The sequence below is a fragment of the Abrus precatorius genome, unplaced genomic scaffold (genome assembly GCF_003935025.1).
Source record: "Abrus precatorius isolate BTA unplaced genomic scaffold, Abrus_2018 Scaffold2, whole genome shotgun sequence".
In the NCBI taxonomy this organism is placed as follows: domain Eukaryota; kingdom Viridiplantae; phylum Streptophyta; class Magnoliopsida; order Fabales; family Fabaceae; genus Abrus; species Abrus precatorius.
This window is the reverse complement of record NW_020874362.1, coordinates 20,632,385-20,655,317: the sequence shown is the minus strand read 5'-3', so window position 1 is coordinate 20,655,317 and position 22,933 is coordinate 20,632,385. Positions and strand designations below refer to the sequence as shown.

The 22,933-nt window shown below is 31.8% G+C and overlaps 2 protein-coding genes across 3 annotated transcripts; one reads left to right on the top strand and one right to left on the bottom strand.

The window, feature by feature from the left end:
• Positions 1-1,843: 1,843 nt before the first annotated feature.
• Positions 1,844-5,989, bottom strand: LOC113860109 (ADP-ribosylation factor 2). Of its 2 annotated transcripts, none has more exons than XM_027492760.1 (7): positions 5,888-5,989; positions 5,158-5,327; positions 4,135-4,205; positions 3,926-4,045; positions 3,030-3,148; positions 2,863-2,944; positions 1,844-2,402 (listed from the first exon to the last, which is right to left on the bottom strand). In XM_027492760.1, exons 2-7 carry the CDS (start codon positions 5,303-5,305, stop codon positions 2,397-2,399), a joined length of 546 nt encoding a protein of 181 aa, XP_027348561.1. In that variant the 5' UTR covers positions 5,306-5,327; positions 5,888-5,989; the 3' UTR covers positions 1,844-2,396. The 2 variants fall into 2 exon arrangements, with proteins under 2 accessions (XP_027348561.1, XP_027348562.1); XM_027492761.1 differs by lacking the exon at positions 5,888-5,989 and adding an exon at positions 5,605-5,797 and having other exon boundaries at positions 2,105-2,402.
• A 13,541-nt stretch (positions 5,990-19,530) lies between these two features.
• On the top strand, positions 19,531-20,488 carry LOC113859597. The gene is made up of 3 exons (XM_027492327.1): positions 19,531-19,736; positions 19,803-19,944; positions 20,321-20,488. The coding sequence occupies exons 1-3, from the start codon at positions 19,531-19,533 to the stop codon at positions 20,486-20,488; spliced, it is 516 nt and encodes a 171-aa protein (XP_027348128.1).
• The last annotated feature ends 2,445 nt before the right edge of the window (positions 20,489-22,933 follow it).

The window sequence follows — 22,933 nt, the reverse complement described above, 5'->3', positions numbered from 1 at the left end:
AACACTATAGCATTAATATAATGTAAAAAATATTACTGATATAATAAATTAAAATATATACTTATATATAAAATTTAAATTGATAAATTATCTAATAATTTAATTTTTTATTTATGTAAATATTTATGAATTATTGAATTTCAAATGTATGCTAATAACTATAATTAAAATATTAAAGATTTTAATTATTTTTTAATGATAATTATATTTTGTTTGTGCAAAGACATTTTATATTTAATAAATAAAATCAGAGTAAACATATAAAATTGATAACAAAAAATAATACTCACATAATTTGTTGAATCAGCTAAAAGAAAATTATTATATTTAAAAAAGTAAATAAATAGGTATTGTAAAATTATAGATAAAAAATATTTATAATATAAAATTCAAGGATGCAGAAAAATAACATATGAGCATAGTAAGAATTAATAGAATTTATATTTAAATTAAAATAACTTATATTTCTAAACTTTTATCTTAATCAAAAAATATGTAATAAAACTTAATATATATATATATATATATATATATATATATTGACAATAATAATAACTATTAAATTAAAAATAATTATAAAATATTTAATTTTATAAATTTTTATTTTAAATTAACAAATATACATAAAATTAACTACACTATAAAATTAATATAATATAAAAAATATTACTGATACAATATATTAATATATATATATTATAAATTGATAAATTAATTAATAATTTATTTTTTTATTTATACTTTTTTTGTAAATATTTATTAATTATTGAATTTTGATTGTATATTAATAACTATATTTTTTAAGAAACAATTTATTTACGTCTATATCAAATTCTTGAAAAATAATTATTTAAAATTTGACATATTTATATTTAGGTATGTTGCTGTGTATTTAATATGTAAAATTTTTGTATAAATACTTTACTCAAAAAATTTATAATAATAAAAATAAAATACATATTAAGTTACAAAAAATATATTTTATTATATATAATTTATTTAAAATTATATTATTTATAATATTTATTATATAGTCCTATTATACATATATATTGTATATAAAATTTTTATTTTATTTTTCTATTATTTTTTTATAAAATTTTAGTTTCATATAAAATATAATTCATATTTAAAGAATTTTTATTTATTATAAATAAAAATAATTAAATATAATATATTAATATAATAATTAAATAGTAATAATAATAAAATTAAGAATATAAAAAATATATTAATATAATATTATTATTTTATTTTTTAATTTTATTTTATTCAATTTTAATTGTGTTTTATTCCTGTTCAAAGATTTAACCACTCTTTAACTTATTTAAATATAATAAATATGATAATTTATTATTAAATAAATTTATTATTTAAAAAGTATAATCGTATATAAATATTTTTATTTTTAATTTTTAACTTATTTAAATGTAACAAATATGATAATTTATTATTAAATAAATTTATTATTTAAAAAATATAATCGTGTATAAATATTTTTAATTTTTAATAAAATATAATTTTTATTTCTTATAATTATAAATAAAATTATAACATAATATATTAATTTAATATAAAAAAATTAAAAATATATTAATAAATAACTTTATTATTTAAACATATTTTAATAACTATATTTTTAAATTATATATATATAAACAGAGAGAATTTCTAATGGAGCGGTGAAATGCGTAAAAATCGAAAAGAACACTAACGACAAAAGCACTCTGCTGAACCAACACTGACACTGAGAGACAAAAACTAAGAAAACGAATGAGTGAGATAGGTATTACACCCATTAAATCTCAAAAACGGCCTGCGCCACGCTAGAAATTCTGCTTGGGGTGATAATCGGAAAATAGTACTGTGTTTCTATTCTAAGACAAGGATGCAATATCCGCTAGTGGAACTACAAAGGGATAAGTACTGTACGGGGTCGTCTGAAAATATGATACTTGGCAAGGACCACTATGTCAATGAAAGATGTAAACATGGCAGCATCATCCAGCTCGTGTTCAAGAATAAACTACGAATTTTTAAATGTTAATTTTAGAGAGAAAGTTTTCTAGTTTTTTTTTCTTTATTTTTTGTATCAATCACTACAATACTTATAATAAGATAAAAATAAAACAATAAAAACCCAATGGGATGATGGCGCATTGAATTGGTATCCATTAGAGTTATAAACATTGAATCCAAAGCCAAATAAAAAGCTCAAAAGTATTAGACATCCCATGAAATAAAATCCTACTATAAATTTAGCCATCAAGATTGTCCTAAACCACAAAACATGGAATACAAATCCAATTTGTCGCAAAAGAGGACCAAAAACAAACTAGATAATATTCACCCCTGCATCCAGAATTACCAATCCATATGAAGACTCCGAAAAAGGATTAAGCCTGAAATGATACATAACCATAAGAAAAGAAAAATTAGTACAATTTCAGAAAACATTCACCTTAATCGGTTGTGTTAACATCAATCCTTGGAGCTGAATTTAAGTACCCAAAAGTGGCAAGTATATACTAAACACTTCAGTATTTTCAATATAATTATTTTCTAAATAAAATTTTACAACTTATGAATGTTTAAAATCAACCGTAAGGGTTGGTGTCACATTTTCTTTTCTTAATTGATAAAGCTAGGAAGGATAATGAATAGGTAATATAAGATTATGATGGCATAGAATTAGAAAGGAAAACCAGATCTAGAGTTAACATTAACCAGGATAAATATATAAATCCAAGAACCTTGTATTAATGCATACTAAAATTTTGATACCACCTCCGATGAACTAAAATGTCAGCATATCACCAAAAATGGCCCAAAAAAGAACGCAAGAAAGAAATCAATAGCTACCTTGTTGGCTATGTTGTTGGAAAGCCAGTCCAAACCCTCATAAAGACCCTCCCCAGAGGTTGCACAAGTGCTCTGAATGTACCTGATAGAAACACAAAAGACATGTTAAATCTCAACAGGATAGCTATCAGTCCTGGACATGAAGGTTGCATGATCAAAATATTTACCAGTGGCGCTGTCTGAGAGAGTGGAGACCCAGTTTGTCAGTAATTTCGGCAGCATTCATTGCATTGGGAAGATCTTGTTTGTTAGCAAATACAAGCAATACTGCATCTCTCAGCTCATCCTGAAAAGATAATTAAACATACCATTTAAAAAATTGCCATTTCATATAAGTAACAAAGCAACAGTACAGGCCTCTATTATTCAGGTCATGATGTCATTATCAGTAGCGTTAACGAGAAGAAAAAAGGCCGACAAATAAGTTTTATTGCAAGGAGCTTGCATAGTATGAACTAACGATTACCATTTAACTTACACAATATACCACCAAACAATTATACAGACAATGTTATACGGACATTACAATGCCACCAAATGTAGGTCAAATGATTAAGTAACTATAAACAGAAATTCTGTTATGAATTCCTCTTCATCAATAGAAAACCCCCATTATGGGCAGCTGAACATCATTGGGAAGACTATTGCATCATCATTAACAGCATAGTATGAGCAGCAGCATTATAGTCAAATCAATAGCCAATACAGTAATTTGCTGACTGCTCGGTTCAAACAGTTCATTCCTTACAAAATTCCAATGCCAATTCTACGTATTTATAAAATAGAAAATCCTTTTTTAGATTTAATAAGATATTTAAACTCTATATCTTCACTTGTTTACAGTCCTATCTCTGATCCTAGACTTAATCTATACAACAACAACAACAATAACCAAGACTTATCCCATTTAGAGAGAATTTCTTTCACTTGTACAGGTAAACCTCACCTATACAAAGTGAAAGAAATTCCCTCCAAATGTCAGATGAATGTCTAGCATTGACAGACATGAAAACAAAGATATCAGATATCATGACCCTACAAGCCAATCTAAATTGACTAGTACCTCATTTAACATCCTGTGCAACTCATCTCTGGCCTCAACAACTCTGTCCCTGTCATTGCTGTCTACAACAAAGATAAGACCCTGTGTGTTCTGGAAGTAGTGCCTCCACAAGGGACGAATCTACAAAGAAAACACATTAACCCACTGATCACCAAGACATATAACTCTAGAAATTTTTATCAAGAATGCATAAGGATCAAATTTCACACCTTATCCTGACCACCAACATCCCAAACAGTGAAGCTAATATTCTTGTATTCCACAGTCTCCACATTGAACCCTAAAATAATTGAGAGAAACAAAAATAAGAAAACATAAAATTGTCAGCAACAGCATCCAGATTCCAACCAATAAAACAACAAAACTTAAGAAATACATGAATCTTGCTATCTGTCTCAGTTTTTTGCAGAAAAAAGCTTGTCTTTAGAATGTCATTTAGTTACTAGTACTTAAATTAGTATCAATAGTTAGTTTGAACAATTAGTTAGAGAGGATGGAAGGGCAGGAGATGGCGGATCCAAGACCCTAAGGTCAGGGGATGCAAAAATATAAAGGGTGCAAAAACATAAAATTAGGGGGTGCAAAATATAAAAAATATATATTATTAATAATAATTTATTAAAATTAAAAAGATTTATGAAAGTTGAGGGGGGTCATTTGCCTCCCCTCAACTGTAAGTGGATCTGCCACTAAACAGGAGGAAGGGTCAAAGGGAGTGGCATTATGTTCTGTAACAATTGTGAATCCAGTATTAGTTCTGTTGTAGAAAAAATAAACCCTTTGTGAAGGAGAGACCCTTGGAGGAGAAACCTATCTTCCTTGCTCTGTTCATTTTCAATCAATAAATACCTTTCCTTGTTTCTCTATTTTGTATTCTGGGTTCATATCAGAGTAACATGAATGTAGTAAGGAATAATTGTTATAACAGATTACCAGGATTCAACCAAGCATTACATAGTGTAACAACATCTCTCCTTTATCATCTGATAGTTCTGTCTTCAATTTTTCAAGATTTCTTTACATATTCAATAATGTATGATTCATCTTCAAAGCTCATTGGTGTAACAACCGCTGAAATCAGTTATTTAACTAACAAAGTTCTATAACTTTATTCTGTTTCCTAGGATCAATGGTGAAAATGTATGCACATTAACATTCTATAGGTGAAGAAATACACACGCATCCGCATAATATATTATAAACATAAGAAAAATCAAAGTCCAGAAAATTACCAATTGTAGGAATTGTGGTAACAATCTCTCCAAGTTTGAGCTTGTACAGGATGGTGGTCTTACCAGCAGCATCAAGACCAACCATCAGAATTCGCATTTCCTTCTTGGCAAAAAGCCGACTGAAAAGCTTGGTGAATGTCAACCCCATTTCTCCTTCAGCTAGTGGATCCCTGAATTCACAAATTCCACGGAATATCAACAGAGCTGCACTTGTTTTCTTAGCAAAATCTCCACAAATCAATTCATTCAGCCAAAAATAATTAATCAAAAGAATTTCAATTTCTTCGAGCAAACCAAGTCAATCTAAATTAATGCGTCAACGGAGAATCAAATCAAAGTCACACTATGCAGCCAGATCTCATGCCAAGCGACAAAAACAGCGACACGAATTTTGATCCGTCAATCAGCCAACGAAAACGAAAACGGATCGCGCAAAAAGAAAATCACCAAATTAACACGACGCGGATTGCGAAAAGGGGAACGATCTGAAAATCTGGATCTCGAAACCCTCAGATCAAACGATTCAAACAGCAATAGCAAGCCCAAAGCATCTACGGGAATAAACGAACACAATCCCCAAATTCAACTGCGAAAAACTCTAAATACTAGCATGCAACAAAAAATATCGAAAGCAAGGTATCGAAAAGGGAAATGAAATAACAGGAGATGGAACAGGTTTGTATAGTTGATGGAACAGAAGAGAAAAGGAGAAATGAGAAATTGAAATTACCTTGAAGGATCTCGAATCAGAAAGCGTAGAGAGAGAGAGAGAGAGAAGAGGTAAAGAATGCTTTAACAAAAACGCGAAATGGAATGGTTTTATATCGAAGCGACAACAGCGGGGGTACCCGAATTATTTGCGCGTTTTGGATCAAATAACCATTGCACCACCCACTGCATTTGTTCCGAACCTTCCAAAACCAATAGCCCCTTTTAAATAAATTCGAAATACCGTACATTTTCAGAACAAAATGCACTGGTTTAAAAATTAAAATTAAAATTTTAGTAAATATATTTTTTTATAATTTTAAATACATAATAATTTATAAATAAATTTATTATTTATTAATTTTAATTGATATCTCAAAATATTAGTCAACAAGACCCTAACGTATTTGTTGTCTTTAAATATATACGAAAGTTATTTCACATAATTTTTAATTATTTAATTGATACATTAGCTTTTAATTAAAATACTGATGTTTAATAAATATTATTTTCATATTTTATAATGAATTTTTAAATTTTATTTAAAATATTATTTAAATTTATAATTATAAATTTTAATGTTGTTAATATTAGCCGGTAGAATACATTTTAAGTAATCAAAAGCAAAAATATATATATATATATATTAAAAATATTATTATATTTTTACTTAATTATTTTTCATAAAATATTACTTTTAATTGCTTAAAATAAGTTTAAAAGTAGATGTTATAAAACTTTATAATTTATTTTTTTTAAATATTTATTTTTTATCGTATTTAATATTTATTTATTTAATAAAATTAGTTGTCTAATATAACAATTTAACTATATTTACAACATTAAAATCATTTGATTATCCATGTTCCATTTTAAGATGTAATATGTATGACTTTTTAAAATATAAATTTATATTAATTCTATTAGTTATCAGTTTCTAATAATAAAATTTAAAATAAATATTAATATTAAAATTTAAAATTGTCTGAAGATTTTTTTCCAAAATTAGAAAAAATAGAGCTCACCAATTATATATAATTCATCTAGTCCACTTAAAATTTTTTAGAATGGACAAAATCAAAACAGTTAAAAGAAATTTTATGACATTTGACTTCCGAAACTTTGGTGGTTGCCATCAAATTTAACTTCCGTTTGTGTTTAGTGATTCGTAACTTCTTTTTAAGAGTAATTATCATAAAAAAATTTATGATATATACATTGTCTTCATGCAGTAATTTTTTCATAACCTGATACAACATCTTTTCTAACAATACAATGAATCCTTGAATTCTGAAATAATAAGAGAAGATGAAAGAATTAAATTAAATAATAAAAAACTTTTATGCACTTCAACTAAAAAAATCTAACAGTTTCATCTTTTTATTGAACAAAATTATGTTTATGTTATTGACTTGATTTTTATTTTTAAATTCAGAAGAAACCACAAATAAATAATTCAAACTATTATCCTCCAATCCACTTTCTCATACGTATTTCAAAAAATATTGATATAAAAGGTGTCATTTTGAAAGAATATTATTTCAAACAAACAAACTGTATTTACTGTTATATATACCAAATAAAATATATCTCTTTCTCACTTTAAATGAGTTTATATGTAGATATAAGTCATCTCTTGGCCAAAGCATTAGTAGAGCAGCTTCCACTCCTCCCTTCGATGAGCTGTCCAACTACGATGTGAAAAGCATATTGGCCACTTCTTAGCGCCTAGGCCACTATCTATAAGCTTGAAGTTCCTCCTCCATGAGATAATCTAATTTCTCTGATTGACTTTATTAGGAGAGAAAGATGATGATTAGCTGGCTGGCGCAGGAGCAAAAAAGGGATTTGGTTGGTATTCGCCCTCGAATGGAGATGTTTAACTGGTTCGAACTGAGCTAGGAATTGGCGGAGGAATGGAAACCTTTCGCTAGAAACTGTAAGGAGCGAAAAGCGGTAGAGACCATTCCAAAATGCATACACAGTAAAGCTTCCACAATGAATCCCAGAATGGCTAGGTCAGTATGCCCATGCTTTGGAATAAGCTAAGCTCTTCCAGTGAGAGTGGCCTATCCACTGCGCCGATCCCTTTTTTATTCTTATCAGCGGGCTAGGGAACTAGTCCTCTGCGATTGCCCCTAACCTAAATAAATTTCCTCACCAGCAGAAAAGAAAAACAATCCAACGCCTAGAGTTTTTTATTAAGGAAGCCTAATTTTTTCTCTGTAAACATATATAGAAAGAGGAGTAACGACCGGAATGCATTTAACTGTACAACATTAAAATTATTTAATTATTCATGTTACAATTTAAAATGTAATATGCATGACTTTTCAAATATATAAACTCATATTAATTTCATCAGTCATCAGTTTTTAATAATAAAATTTAAAATAAACATTAATATTAAAATTTAAAACTACCTTAAACATTGCAAGAATAATAAATTGTTAATATTAAAATTTAAAATTTCCTTAAACATTTTACGAATAATAAACTATTAATATTAAAATTCAAAATTGTCTTAAACGTTGCACCTTCAAAAATATCAAAACTGCAAATTAGAAATATATCAAAATTCATATACTTTTATATATATATAAAGATAAAGATAATACTCAAGTGACTATCAAAATTTTTAATAAAATATTTTTTTTTTGCATAATTGTCATTTAATTTTGTAACTTTTTAATCTCTCACGTATATGATGCACTAAATTTTTTTTATTATAATGTGATTGAATAAGAAATCTTAAGCAAATAATGTAATTTTAAAATAAATTAAAATTATTTACAATAAATTATCTCATTTCAATATTTAATACAATTTTTTTTAATTTTATAACAATTTTATTAGGTTATTCTTTTAAATAAAAAATTAAAATAACAGGTGAAGACGATTACTTTCAAAAGTCTCTACAATATCACATTATTAATTTTATCTCTCTTTATTTTATTAATTTTTCTTTCTTAATGTTTATGATTTTTTATTTTATGCTATTTATTGACTTTGCATTTAGATATGGTGATTTAAATGATTAACCTTAATTATTTAAAGAAAGCTTTCTTAAATCACTTTAATTTCAAGTAATTATCTATTTATTTATTTTTGTGTATATGATAGAAAATGGTATGTCTTTATTTGATTTCTTTAAATTGTAAAATTCTTTGAAATTTTAAAATATCACTACACCACAAAATATATAGAAGAAAAATTTTGCCTCCACTTAAAGATTGTTTTGAATTGAAAAAATATTAATAATTAAGTATACTTTTTTTTTTTTAAGAAACTTTACTATCTTTTCTATGACTCTATATAATATGAAAGGACGGGTTTAACCAAATACTTTTTTATAATCCATCTTGCATAAAAGTCTCATCATCAAGTAGTAAATTACTATTTGACATGTGTTCTACGCCTATGAAAGTATTATCCTCAACATCAATTTCTTCTAACATGCTTTCACCTTCGGTGAAAATATTATTTTTCTTTTATAGCAAGATAATTGACCATAACTTATCAATAGGGCTAGGGATATATAAAACTTGTTGAGTCTATAATGCAAGGATAAATGAGTCATTTTGATAACCCACTATCTTAAGATTAACTCTAATAAAACCTAAATCATTAATCCGAACATCATTGTTGTTATTAACCTACTTGCATTCAAACATAGCGACTCAAAACTTTGTGTAATACAATTTTTATGTGTTCAATTACCCTCAATGTATGACATATTTGCATAAATGAGGTTTCTATCCTTTGCATTGGAGATATGCAATGATTGAGCAAGAAGAGTCATTCCACTATTTTACATTGTACTTTGGTTAGCGTGCTGTTTTGTGTAAAAGGTGAAGTTATTAATTAAGTAAAAAGTGTAAGAAAATGCATTAACACAAAGACATTTTGATAACCATCAACTCTTTCTGAAATTGAATTTTTATTTTCTATCAATTCTTCAGATACATGTTCTTGTATCCATGAAATGAATCTTTAGTTATGTTCTTTTGTAAATCAATTCTCACCTCTTTTACGATATTTATACTTTAGTTTGTCTTTGTTCATAATTATATAAGGCTCAATTTCAATATTATTTTATAAAACATACAAGTGCGCTTGATTCTATTGTAGTAAGGGAACCTCTATTAGTGGACAACCAGTGCTACCTTCCCCTAATATCCTTCTTGTGTGATGCAAATTTGGGAGACCTATTGATTTTAGATTTGACAAATATTCATTGCAAAATTTAACAACTTTTTCGACTAGATATCTTTCAGCAATACACCATTCTAGGCAGCTTCTATTCTTTACATATCCTTTCAAAATCTTTATATATTGTTCAACAGGATACATCTATCTCATATATGTAGACCCACAATTTTGTCTCATCAACTAAGTGAATGGTTAAATGAACCACGATATTAGAGAAAAATGGTAGAAAATGCATCTCAAGCTCACAAAGGATTTCAAATATTTGGTTTTACAAAGCTTGTAATCTTGCAAAATCAATCACTTTGCTACAAATTACCTTGAAAAAAAAACTAAGCTTAGTGATTGCCACACAAACTTTCTTTGGTAGAATAGAACGAATAGTCACTAGAATCAAATTCTCCTTTAAGATATGACAATCATGAGACTTCAAACATTTTAATTTTAGGTTCTTCAATGATATGAGACTTTTTATGTTTGATAAGTACCCCTTAGGAACCTTAATTGAATAAAGCACCTCACAAAAAGCTCGTTTCTCACTACCAGAAAGAGTACATATTGTAAGTGATAAAAATATGCATTTTTTTTCTTTTTCATTAGTGTTAAATCAAATTGTATTCTCATTTTTGCCAAGTCTAGTCTTACATTGATATCATCTTTTTTTTCCTGTGATGTTCAATAATGTACCAACGATATTTTACTAACATTTTTTTCTTAACTTGCATGATATCAATGAAATATTTGATGTGTAGTGATGTTCGGTATAATACTCAAAGAAAATTGACATCTTCTAACCTGCAGTTGGAAGTTCTTTGATAAATGATTTACCAAAATTTGTTGTGATGTGCTTAATCTCTTTATATGCTTAATCTCTTTAAAGATATGAACTTCTTTTTTCAAATAAGGACATTGTTGTTCATCACAACTTCTATTAAAAGTCTTTTTCATATTTTTAAAAGGATGACTATGTGAAAACCACCTATAATGCTTCATGAAAACATTATTGTAACAATGTTTGAGTCTAACATAATCTACTCTTTTACAACATATTGAACATGCACATTAAAAGTCTTTTTCATATTTTTAAAAGAATGACTACGTGGTAACCACCTATGATATCTCATGAAAACATTCTTATGACAATGTTTGAGTGTAACATAATCTATTTTTTCACAACATATTGAACATAGACATTGTCTTTTTATGCTATATCAAGATAAATTGTCATATGCAAGAAAATAATTAATTGTACCATATAACATTACCTTTAATGTGAAAAATTCTTCTTTGAACCCATGATATACTTATATGTCAATTTTTCACAAGAATTTTGAATCTTTAATTAAAGGAGACAAGTGCATATCAATGTCATTTTTAGGTTGTTTCTAAAGATCAACAAAAAGAATATCATATATTTTGCTTCATGCAAAACCATGAAGATAAATTATAAATTATTAAAATTACAAGTCATCTACTATGGTGCTATTTTTTGCACCCCATAAGGATTCATTAACAACACATATATTTTTTGTATTTATTTCAAATTCTTCATATCCATCATCAAATTTTTTTTCAGCAAGGAAATCTGGTGAATGCCTAAGCTTTTCATCTTTAATCCTGCCTTTAGCATGTCATGTCAACTACTTTGCATTTTCTGTAGTGCAAAACATGCGCATTAATCTCAATATTACTGGAAAATATCATACCACCTTCACTAGTGTAGATTCTTTCTTAAGGTAGTGTGACACATTTTACTTTGAATATTCTCTTAATGATGCATATTCATTTTAAAACAAAATGCATTCGCTAAAACAAGTATGTATCTTTTCATGGATCAATTCAATGGAAGCAAATATTTGTTTAGCATCATATGTTCTTTTAGGAAGCACATTATTCTCTAGTAGCATCTTATTTAATAAATTTAGCAAGTCTATAAAACTCTTGTCACTCCATCCATTGAAGGCTTTTAAGTTATAAATAAAGCTTTAACACAACACTCAATCTAGTGAACTTTATGCATCCACTATACAATGGTGTTTCTGTATCATTTTTCAATCTCGTAAACATCTTTGAACAAACTCTATCATCTTTAACAACATTTGAAATATCTTCAATATGATCAATCTCATCTCTAATTAATGTCTCTAAGTAATACATAGTGAGTTTTAGTCTATTTATTAGTCTTAAGCAACGTGTATCTAAGTGGCAACCTGGATAAGTAAATTTCCTATTAGTACTACATCTTGAGAGCTTTTCATATGCAAGAAAATTATTAATAGTCTACAAAATAGATGCACTTAATCTAAATAATTTTTTTTTTTGTTGATACATCATTTATATCTCTACATCTTTTTCCCATAATTTTTAATTCATCAACTAATGACAATAAATAACGTCAATATCATTTCCCCGAGGCTTTGGGACCTGAAATAAGTAATGAAATTATTAAATAAGGATATTTCATATGCGCCAAAGTGGTAAGTTACAAGGAATTAAAATAACTAGCCACATACTATATGGTGCTCATATTTTTATATGGGTTAAAATTGTTGCTTGCCTAATATTGTGTGGATATACTATAAAATGATACTAAAAGTCAAAACTCTTCAAAGCCAAGGAATCAACTAGATGTTTCATTTACCTATTGTCAGGCCCGTTCTTGACCTTTTTAGGGCCCTAGGAAAAATAGGAAATTAGGCCCATTTCAAAAAATTATAAAATGTAACAAAATAAAATAAAAGCATATGCCAATAATTCTATTAAAATAATACGACTTTTTTAAGTGAATACAATTTTTTCTAATAAAATTACAAAAAAAATGTTCTTTCATTCAAACAACTCCTATGTTATAATTAACTATAAAAACACAAAAAAAAAAACTCCTATGTTATAATTAACTATAAAAACAAAAAAAATTCATAAAAAATGGGTTCTCTGAGTATTTTGAGATGTAAAATCATTAATGATAACATTAACATTAATGTTTTTCAAAAATTCCTTCTTGATCGATAAAATTACGAGATCATTGAACCATTCTTGTGACATTTATGACTTTAGGTAGGTTTTGATCAACTTCAACTTTAAAAATTATTTTTCAGCTAATGCTATAGTCTTTGGGACTGTAAAAAAAAATCTATAAGCGATTAAAATATTTGAAGAAAACTAAAATTTTCCATGAGCTTTAATGCTAAGAAGAGTAGAATTTAGGAATTAAATGAAATTTTGAGTTTAGAGAAGTCAAGGAGTTGACTACATTTATGGGCAACTGAGATGCAATAAATTGAAGGGTCTTTTTTATTTTTCTATTTTTTTTCTAACTACAAACTGCAATTAAAAGTTAAAATTTTGTTTCCACATGAATGCAAAACACAGTTTTTACTTTGGGCCCCTTTCAAGCCTCGGCCCTGGGCAGTTCCATTTCTAAACTACCCTCAAGGCCAGGCCTGCCCATTGTCAAATGGTCTTTCCTTATGCCACCTCATTTTTTTAGCTATATTTGAAGACATATATAACTATTGTAACCTTGGTACAAAAAGAAAATAGCACAAGACCTTTTAAGGCATCATTTTATTACGATCTTCATATTAAGAGTCACCATAAGTTAGACAAGACATATATTTGAGTAATGTAACACTCTCAATTTTGTAATATTGATTATATATATATATATATATATATATATATGTGTGTGTGTGTGTGTGTATGTGAATGAATGTTAGAATGCGCACTTGAGTGCATGATGAGTTTGATGAGGATGTGTGTGTGTTTGAATCATGTGGTGACGATGTGTATAAATGCATATGCATAAATATGCAAGTATAAAGTATATAGGTTGGAATATTTGACTGTGGCTAGTTTGATTGATTGGAAATTTGGCTAAGTATGGGTGCTACAAAGTGTTCTTACTGTAATAAGAAGGCCATGAACGAAGAGTATGAAACAGTGTTGTTCTCGCTGTAGCGAGAAGGCGACAGTGGAGGGTGCAATTTTGGACATAGTCTCGCTGTAGCGAAATTCTGCAGAAACCAGAGTGCAGTTTCCTTTGAGATTTTCACTAAAGCAATAATGGGCATTGTTACAGCGAGAGCGTCTAGCTGTAGCGAGAGTGGCATAACCAGAGGGGTATTTGAAGGGGGTTAGGGTTTTAGAAATTCATTTCCCATTCCTATCGTTAAAATCTCTTCAATTCTCTTGACCAAAAAATTTATTTCACCGACTAAATTGCCTCCAAAGCCGTCCAGGAGTTAGATTGAAGATTGAAATTGTGCTAGGAACTCTTGAAGGTAAGTTTTAATAGTTAGGGTTTTGGTTTCTCATCCCCATTTTCTATTTTCTCGATTTTTCTTAGTTCTCATGGAATTCTTACATTTATTTAAGACGAAATTCATGTGGGGAGCACTTCCTTGATTGATTCCATGTGTGGGTCTTCAATCTAAGGTAAGGGAGACTCTACCCTATCTCTCATGTCTTTAAATATGTTATTTGGCTATATATTGTAGTGTGGATGGTTTTGAATGTGAGTATTTAATAGAATTGATTGATTGTAGTGAGATTGTGGTGGAAAGATTGGATAGAATATAGTGTAATGAATGTTGAAAATGTTGTGTGTATGGAATTATTGTGCTTTAAATATATCGCAAATAAATGTGGGCATCTCTGTCGTGTAATGTAAATGAATGTGGGCTTTTGTGCCGTGTGTGTGAGATAATGTGGGTCTGTGTGCCATATGCGAATATGAATGCTATTCGTGGCTGAAAATATGTTTGAAAGGGGCATGTTAAATGCGGTTGTAAATATGCTCTGAATGGCTTAGCAATACACTAGAGGTGTGGAAGATGGAAACGGTAGAAATACCTTAGCGAAGAGAGACTGGTGGTGACACCAATAGTGAGCGTGGTTGCACCACAAGCCATGACTCTTCTCTTGACTAGACCTCTAACCAACACCTTTGTCAAGCGACTCATGACCGCACATGTGGTATCCATAAGGCGGGGATAATCGGCGACTATCTATGGTGTGAAACTGTGATCACAGTGGCACAACGAGCATGGCTATGTGCATTGAACGCACGTGGTGTGTGAAATGTTGTTGGTGCAGTGAGCACACCAGTGTTGAATTGATTTGGAATTATTGAAAGTGTTAATTTGTGATTGTTTATAATTGAGTAGAATATGTTAGAAAACACATGAAGTGTGCAAGGTGAGTCTCTATGTTTGTGTGCGTTGGATAGTGTAGAGTACTCACCCTTACATTTATTTTTCAAGTAACCAAGATGATCAGCACCGAGCTCAGTGAAAGAATGGATAATATTGCTATAGTGCTTAGATTTTATTTTGAAAATATGATGTATTTAGGTTAGTCTTGTAGCAGTTACTTACTCAAAATTTGTCAACCCTTATTATTTTAAAATACTTTGTCAAAACTATGTGTTGGGAAAGTCTATTTAAATGAAAATTTTATTATTTCCATTTTATGAAATTTATTATTTTGAAATTAAATTTAAGGTGTTACAATTTTGGTATCAGAGCAGTTTATCCAAACTGGACTCGGGTATCAGGCTGAAGCGTCCAAGCTATATGTTGATATGTTTTGATTACCTGATTTATAAATGTTATTGATTTAACGTTCAATGTGGTTTATTGAATTACTTGTTAGCTTATATTAGAATGGCTGGTAGAGGTAGAGGAGTTACAGGCACCAATGACCTCATGGAGCATATGACTCAAATTCTAGAGGCCTTGGTGCACAACCAAGGTGGAGAGCCGACTGAGTACCGAGGGTTGTCTGGCTTCACTAGGCATGATCCTCCAAAGTTTGAGGGCGGATTCAACCCTGAGAGAGCTCAGAGGTGGTTGGCAGATGTAGAGAAGGTTGCCTATGCCACATATTTGTTATGTAGAGAAACAAAAGACTGGTGGAGGTTTGCCAGTCAGACCTTACCACAAGAATGTGGTTATATCCAATGAGAGGCTTTTAAGGCAATTTTCTTAGGGAATTACTTTCTTCAAGATCAAAAGAAAGAGAAGGCCAGAAAATTCCTTGAACTGAAGTAAGGGAATATAACTATATGGGAGTATGTAGCTAAGTTCCAAGAGTTGATGAAGTGCTGGCCTCACTACCAATATGAGGACGGAGATGAGGACTTGTGTGCTCAGTTTGAGTACGAACTGAGGCCAGATATTTGAGCTGCAATCAGCGTGTTCCAACTGACAGACTTACCCACTCTAATGAGCAAGAGCAGAATCTTTGAAGCCAATTCCAAGGGCAAGACAGTGGACACTAATGGGACCGGTCCAGTGAGGCAAGATAGAAGACCTCCTAGATTCTCCAAGGGGTCATGTTCAGGCTCGAATAATTCACAGTCCAAAGGGACTTCATCATAAGAGAAGAGCAATGAAAATGACTCAGGATCAAACTCTTTCAGAGGGCTGATGAAATGTTTCAGGTGTGGAGGACCACACATAGTGAATGACTGCCCAGAGCCCCAGATAACTTGTAGCAACTGTGGGAAGTCAAGGCACACTGCCAACATGTGTTGGGCTGCTAAGAGGAGTGGCAGTGCTAGTACAGCTTAGAAGCCTGAGTCGAGAGGAAGCACGAGGCCAAAGCTGAGCATTCTCGGGAGGGCCATGAGTGGAGCAGAGGCTTCAGAGTCTAAGGATCTGATAAGAGGTAAATGTGTTATTAAGGGCAGGTTACTTGATGTATTGTTTGACTCAGGTGCTACGCACTCTCTTATTTTTGTGGACTGTGTGAAGAGTCTTGGACTGTATGTGACAGAACTACCGTGCAACGTTGTGGTGACTACCTTTACGGGTAAGCCAGTTGTGACATCATGGGTGTGTTTAGGATGCTCTATAATGGTGCATAGTAAGGAATTCGAGGTGGACTTAATCTGTTTGTCTCTTTCCCACTAGATGTGATTTTGGGGATGGATTAGTTGGTTGCCAATCATGTACCTTGATCTTCAGTGCGACAATGACAGAGGTTCCAAGGCTTATGAGTCAAGGTGCATGGGAGAACATGATAAACGCTAAGGCCTTTATGGTGATGTTTTCAATGGAGGCCGAAAGCGTAGTGGAGCTGGAGTACATCCCAATGGTGAGAGATTTCTTAGAAGTTTTCCCTAAAGATGTTTCCGAGTTACTTCTTGAGAGGAAAATAGAGTTTGCTATTGACCTCATTCTAGAGGCAAGCCTGATTTCTGTAGCGCTATACAGGATGTCATCAGTGGAATTGATAGAGGTCAAGAAGCAAGTAGAAGAATTGTTACAAAAACGGTTTGTAAGACTGAGTGTGTCACTGTGGGAAGCACTAGTGCTCTTGGTGAAGAAGAAGGATGGGAGCATGAGGATGTGTATAGATTACCGGCAGCTAAACAAGATAATGATAAAGAACAAGTGTTTGCTCCCAAGGATTAACGACTTGATGGACCAGTTGAGAGGAGCTGCAGTTTTCTCTAAGATTGACCTGAGGTAGGGGTACCACCAGATCAGGGTGAAGGATAAGGATATACCTAAGACAGCGTTCAGGACGTGGTATGGTCACTATGAGTATTTGGTGATGCCATTTGGGGACTGGGGTGATTAATACGCCTGCGATATTCATGGACTACATGAACAGGATCTTCCATGAGTTTTTGGATAAGTTTGTGGTAGTATTCATTGACGATATCCTGATTTATTCAAAGACTTAGGAAGAAAATGCCAAGCACTTGAGGATTGTTTCGCAAATTTTGAGAAAAAGGCAGTTGTATGCAAAATTCTCTAAGTGTGAGTTCTGGCTATCAGAGATCCAGTTTCTAGGGCATGTGGTGTTAAAGGAAGGAATCATAGTGGATCCTGCAAATGTGACAGAGGTTCGCAGTTTTCTGACACTAGCAGGCTATTGTAGAAAGTTCATTGAAGGATTTTCTAAGATAGCTTTACCCTTGACAAAGTTGACCTGTAAGGGGAAGGAGTTTAAATGGACAAAAGGGTGCGAAGCTAGTTTCCTAGAGCTGAAAATAAAGTTAACTTTAGCACCTGTGTTGATTTTGCCTGACCCGGAGCAGAAGTTTGATGTGTACTGTGATGCGTCCGGGCATGGACTTTGGTGTGTTCTGATGCAAGATGGGCGAGTGGTTGCTTATGTCTCAAGACAATTACGCCTGCATGAAGTCAACTATCCGCCGCATGATTTGGAGTTAGCCGTGGTGGTTTTTCTCTTAAGGTGTGGAGGAACTACTTATATGGAGCAAGGTTTAAGGTGTTCAGCGACCACAAGAGTTTGAAGTACTTATTTGATCAAAGGGAGCTGAACATGCAGCAGAGAAGGTGGATAGAATTTCTCAAAGATAAGAACTTCACATTGTCTTACCACCCTGGCAAGGCAAACGTGGTGGCTAATGCGTTGAGCAGGAAGTCATTGCACGTGGTAGAAATGGTGGTGAAAGAGATGGAACTAATTGAGGAATTTCGGGACATGAACTTGGCTATGGAGGTAAGGCCAAAGAGTTTATATCTCGAAGCGACAACGATTCACAATGACTTCTTGGTGTACGTCCGAGATGTTCAGCAAGGAGATGCATTCCTGCAAGACATGATGAGGCAGAAAGGTGAGGGAAAAGACTTGGAGTTCCACTGCGATGAGAACAAGGTGATTAAGTTTCAGAATCGAGTGTATGTTCCCTAAGTGGATGAGTTGAAGCAAATGATACTTGAGGAAGCGCATAAAAGTTAGATGAATTTTCACCCCGGTGCAACCAAAATGTATCAGAATCTCCAGAAGAGTTTTTGGTGAAATGAGATGAAGAGGGACGTGGCTGAATATGTGGCTAGATGCCTAACCTACCAGAAAGCGAAGGTAGAGCACCAACATCCACCTGAGTTGTTGCAACCGTTGGAGTTTCTTGAATGGAAATGAGACAATATTTCCATGGACTTTATTTCTGGGTTGCCGAGGACTAGGAACAACCATGATGCCATTTGGGTGATAGTAGATTGGTTGACTAAAGCTGTACACTTTCTCCCGATCAACATGAAGTATAAGTTGGAGAGACTTGCGGATTTATATGTGAGGGATATAGTCAGGCTGCATGGGGTGCCGACTAGCATGGTATCTAATAAAGACCCGAGGTTTACCTCGAGGTTTTGGGAGAGCCTGCAGAGGGCGTTGGGAACTAAGTTGAGGCTTAGTTTGGCTTATTAGCCACAGACCGACGGTCAGACGAAAAAGATTATTCAATCCCTAGAGGATCTTTTGAGAGCCTGTGTGATTGAGCAGCAAGGGACTTGGGAAGAGTGTCTGTCATTTGTAGAATTCACTTACAATAATAGTTATCATGCTAGCATTGGGATGACACCATTTGAGGCCTTTTATGGACGGAAGTGTAAGACTCATTTGTGCTGGTATGAGAATGGAGAGGCTACTCTATGTGCACCGGATATGATCTAGAGGCAGAATGAGCAAATTAAGATGATCAAGGAGAAGATGAAGGCTGCACAAGATAGGCAGAAAAGTTACTATGATAGGAGGAGGAAGCCTTTGGAGTTCCAGGTGGGTGACCATGTGTTTTTTAAGGTCTTACTTGTGACTGGAGTTGGGAGAGCTCTGAAATCTCGAAAGCTATCTCCAAAGTTTATTGGGCCATTCGAAGTGCTGAGTAGAATTGGTCCTGTCGTGTACTAGATAACGTTGCCTCCGAATCTCTCGAATATACATTTGATGTTCCATGTGTCACAACTCAGGAAGTATGTTCCAGATCTTTCCCATGTGATTGATCTTGACTCAGTTCAAGTAAGAAAAGATTTGTCTTATGATGTGTATCCAGTGAGAATTGTGGATCACTATGTTAAACAGTTGAGAGGCAAAAAGATCTCATTGATGAAGGTGATATGAAGCTCAAGTGATGATGTCACACGAGAAATGGAGAGTAGAATGAGAGAACTGTGTCTAGAATTGTTTGCGTAATTTGTGTGTTTGGTTGAATTTCAAGGATAAAATTCTCTAAAGGAGAGGAGCATTTTAATGTATCGAATTTTGTAATATTGATTATATATATATATATATATATATTAATGGATGTTAGGATGTGCACTTGTGTTTGTGATGAGTTTGATGAGGATGTATGTGTGTTTGAATCATGTGGTGACAATGTGTATAAATGCACATGGATAAATATGTGAGTATAAAGTATATAGGTTGAGAATATTTGACTGTGGTTGGTCTGGTTGATTGGAAATTTGGCTAATTATGGGTGTTGCAGGGTGTTTTCGCTGTAGTGAGAAGGCCCTGGGCGAAGAGCATGAAACTATGCTATTCTCACTGTAGCGAAAAGGCGACAGTGGAAGGTGCATTTCTGGATACAGTCTCGCTGTATCGAGATTCTGCAGAAATCAAAGTGCAGTTTCCTCTGCGATTTTTGCTGTTGTGACAAGAGGCGTCGTTGTAGCGAGACATCTTTCGCTGCAACGAGAGCGTCTCGTTGTAACGAGAATGTTGCGACAAGAGAGGTATTTGAAGGGGTTAGGGAAATTTATTTCTCATTCCTCTCTTCAAAATCTCTTTGATTCTCTCAACCCAAAACATTATTTCACTGACTAAATCACCTCTAAAACCATCCGGGAGTTGCATTGAAGATTGAAATCATGTTAGGAACGCTTGAAGGTACGTTTTAATGGTTAGGGTTTTGGTTTCTCATTCTCAGTTTTCTCAGCTTCCCTTGGTTCTCATGGGATTCTTACATTTATTTAGGATGAAATTTGTGTGGGGAGCACTTCCTTGGTTGATTCCATGTGTGGGTCTTCAATCCGAGGTAAGGGGAGACTCTACCCTATCTCTCGTGTCTTTAAATATGTTGTTTGGTTATGTATTGTAATGTAGATGGTTTTGAATGTGAGTGTTTAATGGAATTGATTGATTGTAATGAGATTGTGGTGGAAAGATTGAATAAAGTATAGTGCAATGAATGTTGAAAATGTTGTGTGTATGGAATTGTTGTGCGTTAAATGTAACGCGAATAAATATGGGCATCTGTGCCATGTAATGTGAATGAATGTGGGTCTGTGTGCTGTGTGTGTGAGATAATGTGGCTTTGTGTGCCATATGCGAATATGAATGCTATTTGTGGCTGAAAATGTATGTGAAAAAGGCATGTTAAATGCGGTTGTAAATATACTATGAATGGTTCAGCGATACACTAGAGGTGTGGAAGATGGAAACGGTAGAAATACCTTAGGGAAGAGAAAGTGGTGGTGACACCAACAGTGAACGTGAGTGCACCATAGGCCATGCACTCTCCTCCTGACTAGACCTCTAACCAACACCTTTGCCGAGTGACTCATGACCGCACACGTGGTATCCATGAGGCGGGGGTATCCAGCGACCATCCATGGTGTGAAACTATAATCACAGTGTCACAGCGAGCGTGGCTACATGCAGTGAGCGCACGTGCATGTGTGAAATGTTGGTGCAGTGAGCACACCAGTTGTGAATTGATTTGGAATTATTGAAAGTGTTAATTTGTGATTGTTTATAATTGAGTAGAATATGTTAGAAAACACATGAAGTGTGCGAGGTGAGTCTCTATGTTTGTGTGCGTTAGATAGTGTAGAATACTCACCCTTACATTTATTTTTCAAGTAACCAAGACGATCAGCATCGAGCTCAGTAAAGAAATGAATGATACTGTTATAGGGCTTAGATTTTATTTTGAAAATATGATGTATTTAGATTAGTCCTGTAGTAGTTACTCGCTCAAAATGTGTAAACTCTTATTATTTTGAAATACTTTGTCAAAACTATGTATTGGTAAAGTCTATTTAAATAAAAAATTTATTATTCCCATTTTATGAAATTTATTATTTTAAAATTAAATTTAAGGTGTTACAAGTAATCACTCTAAAAGAATATGCAATTACAAGGACAAGTTTATATTTTTATGTAATCAAGTAATAACTCACAGATAATTTTTTGAGCCTCAGAATAAACTTCAAGAACTTTTTATTACCTTGCAAAAATGCTTTTGTAAAAAAAAAAAAAAAGGTAAAGCATAAATTAATTTTCTACTCTTACCAAACATACACTTGATATTTAACTGTTTGAACTATAAATGATATCTTAGAAAAGTTTTCATAACTATAATATAAATCTCTTCAACATTTGCTAATAGTTTACAAAACTTATCAGATCTTCATTCATTTAACTGATATTTGGATTGGTTGTATAACTTATTTCTTTATTTTCTATGATGCTTTCAATATTGATTAAATTTTTGAGATTGTGTAACATATGAATTCTCTTATTGCAATCTTACTTATCATCGTTATCATTGTCTTCATCGGATTCACGGATCATTTCTTCACGATGCTTTAGAAGAACATAGTCCTTGTTTATCCTAATTATAGTCAAATGCTTATATATAATTTGTCGAGACTAATAAAGACTGTTGTTGCATTTTTTACAAGAGTAACAAAGTCACTTTTCTTCCTTAAAACCATTAAATACGAATTTAAAAAATTCACAAACTCCTTTATCATATATCTATCAATCAAAATTTTATCTAATCTTATACTTATGATAATTATACATAATTAGTAGAATATAACAAAATCATATAGGAAAGAAAAGATAAAATATTACAATACATGAAGATATGAATTAAATATTAACTGATTATTGTTATTGAAATACAATTTAACATAAACACTATTTTAATATGAATTAATTTAAATTTTTTAAAATAATATTTTTGATGAATCCATATTTTTACTGATATTTTAGCATAATTCTAGCTTATTTAATAAGGAAAATATATGAAGAAAGCAGAAAAACTCAGAAAAAGAGAATGATTGAAAGTTTTATTTCAATTTGTAGTTAT

Coding starts and splice junctions, on each gene's coding strand:
- LOC113860109 (XM_027492760.1), bottom strand. CDS start 5,305: ATGGGGTTGACATTCACCAAGCTTTTCAGTCGGCTTTTTGCCAAGAAG. Junction 4,206..5,157: donor TACCACAATTCCTACAATTG/GTAATTTTCTGG, acceptor CAATTATTTTAG/GGTTCAATGTGGAGACTGTG. Junction 4,046..4,134: donor ATGTTGGTGGTCAGGATAAG/GTGTGAAATTTG, acceptor TTTTCTTTGTAG/ATTCGTCCCTTGTGGAGGCA.
- LOC113859597 (XM_027492327.1), top strand. CDS start 19,531: ATGATCAAGGAGAAGATGAAGGCTGCACAAGATAGGCAGAAAAGTTAC. Junction 19,737..19,802: donor AGTAGAATTGGTCCTGTCGT/GTACTAGATAAC, acceptor GTCACAACTCAG/GAAGTATGTTCCAGATCTTT. Junction 19,945..20,320: donor AAAAGATCTCATTGATGAAG/GTGATATGAAGC, acceptor TGGGTGTTGCAG/GGTGTTTTCGCTGTAGTGAG.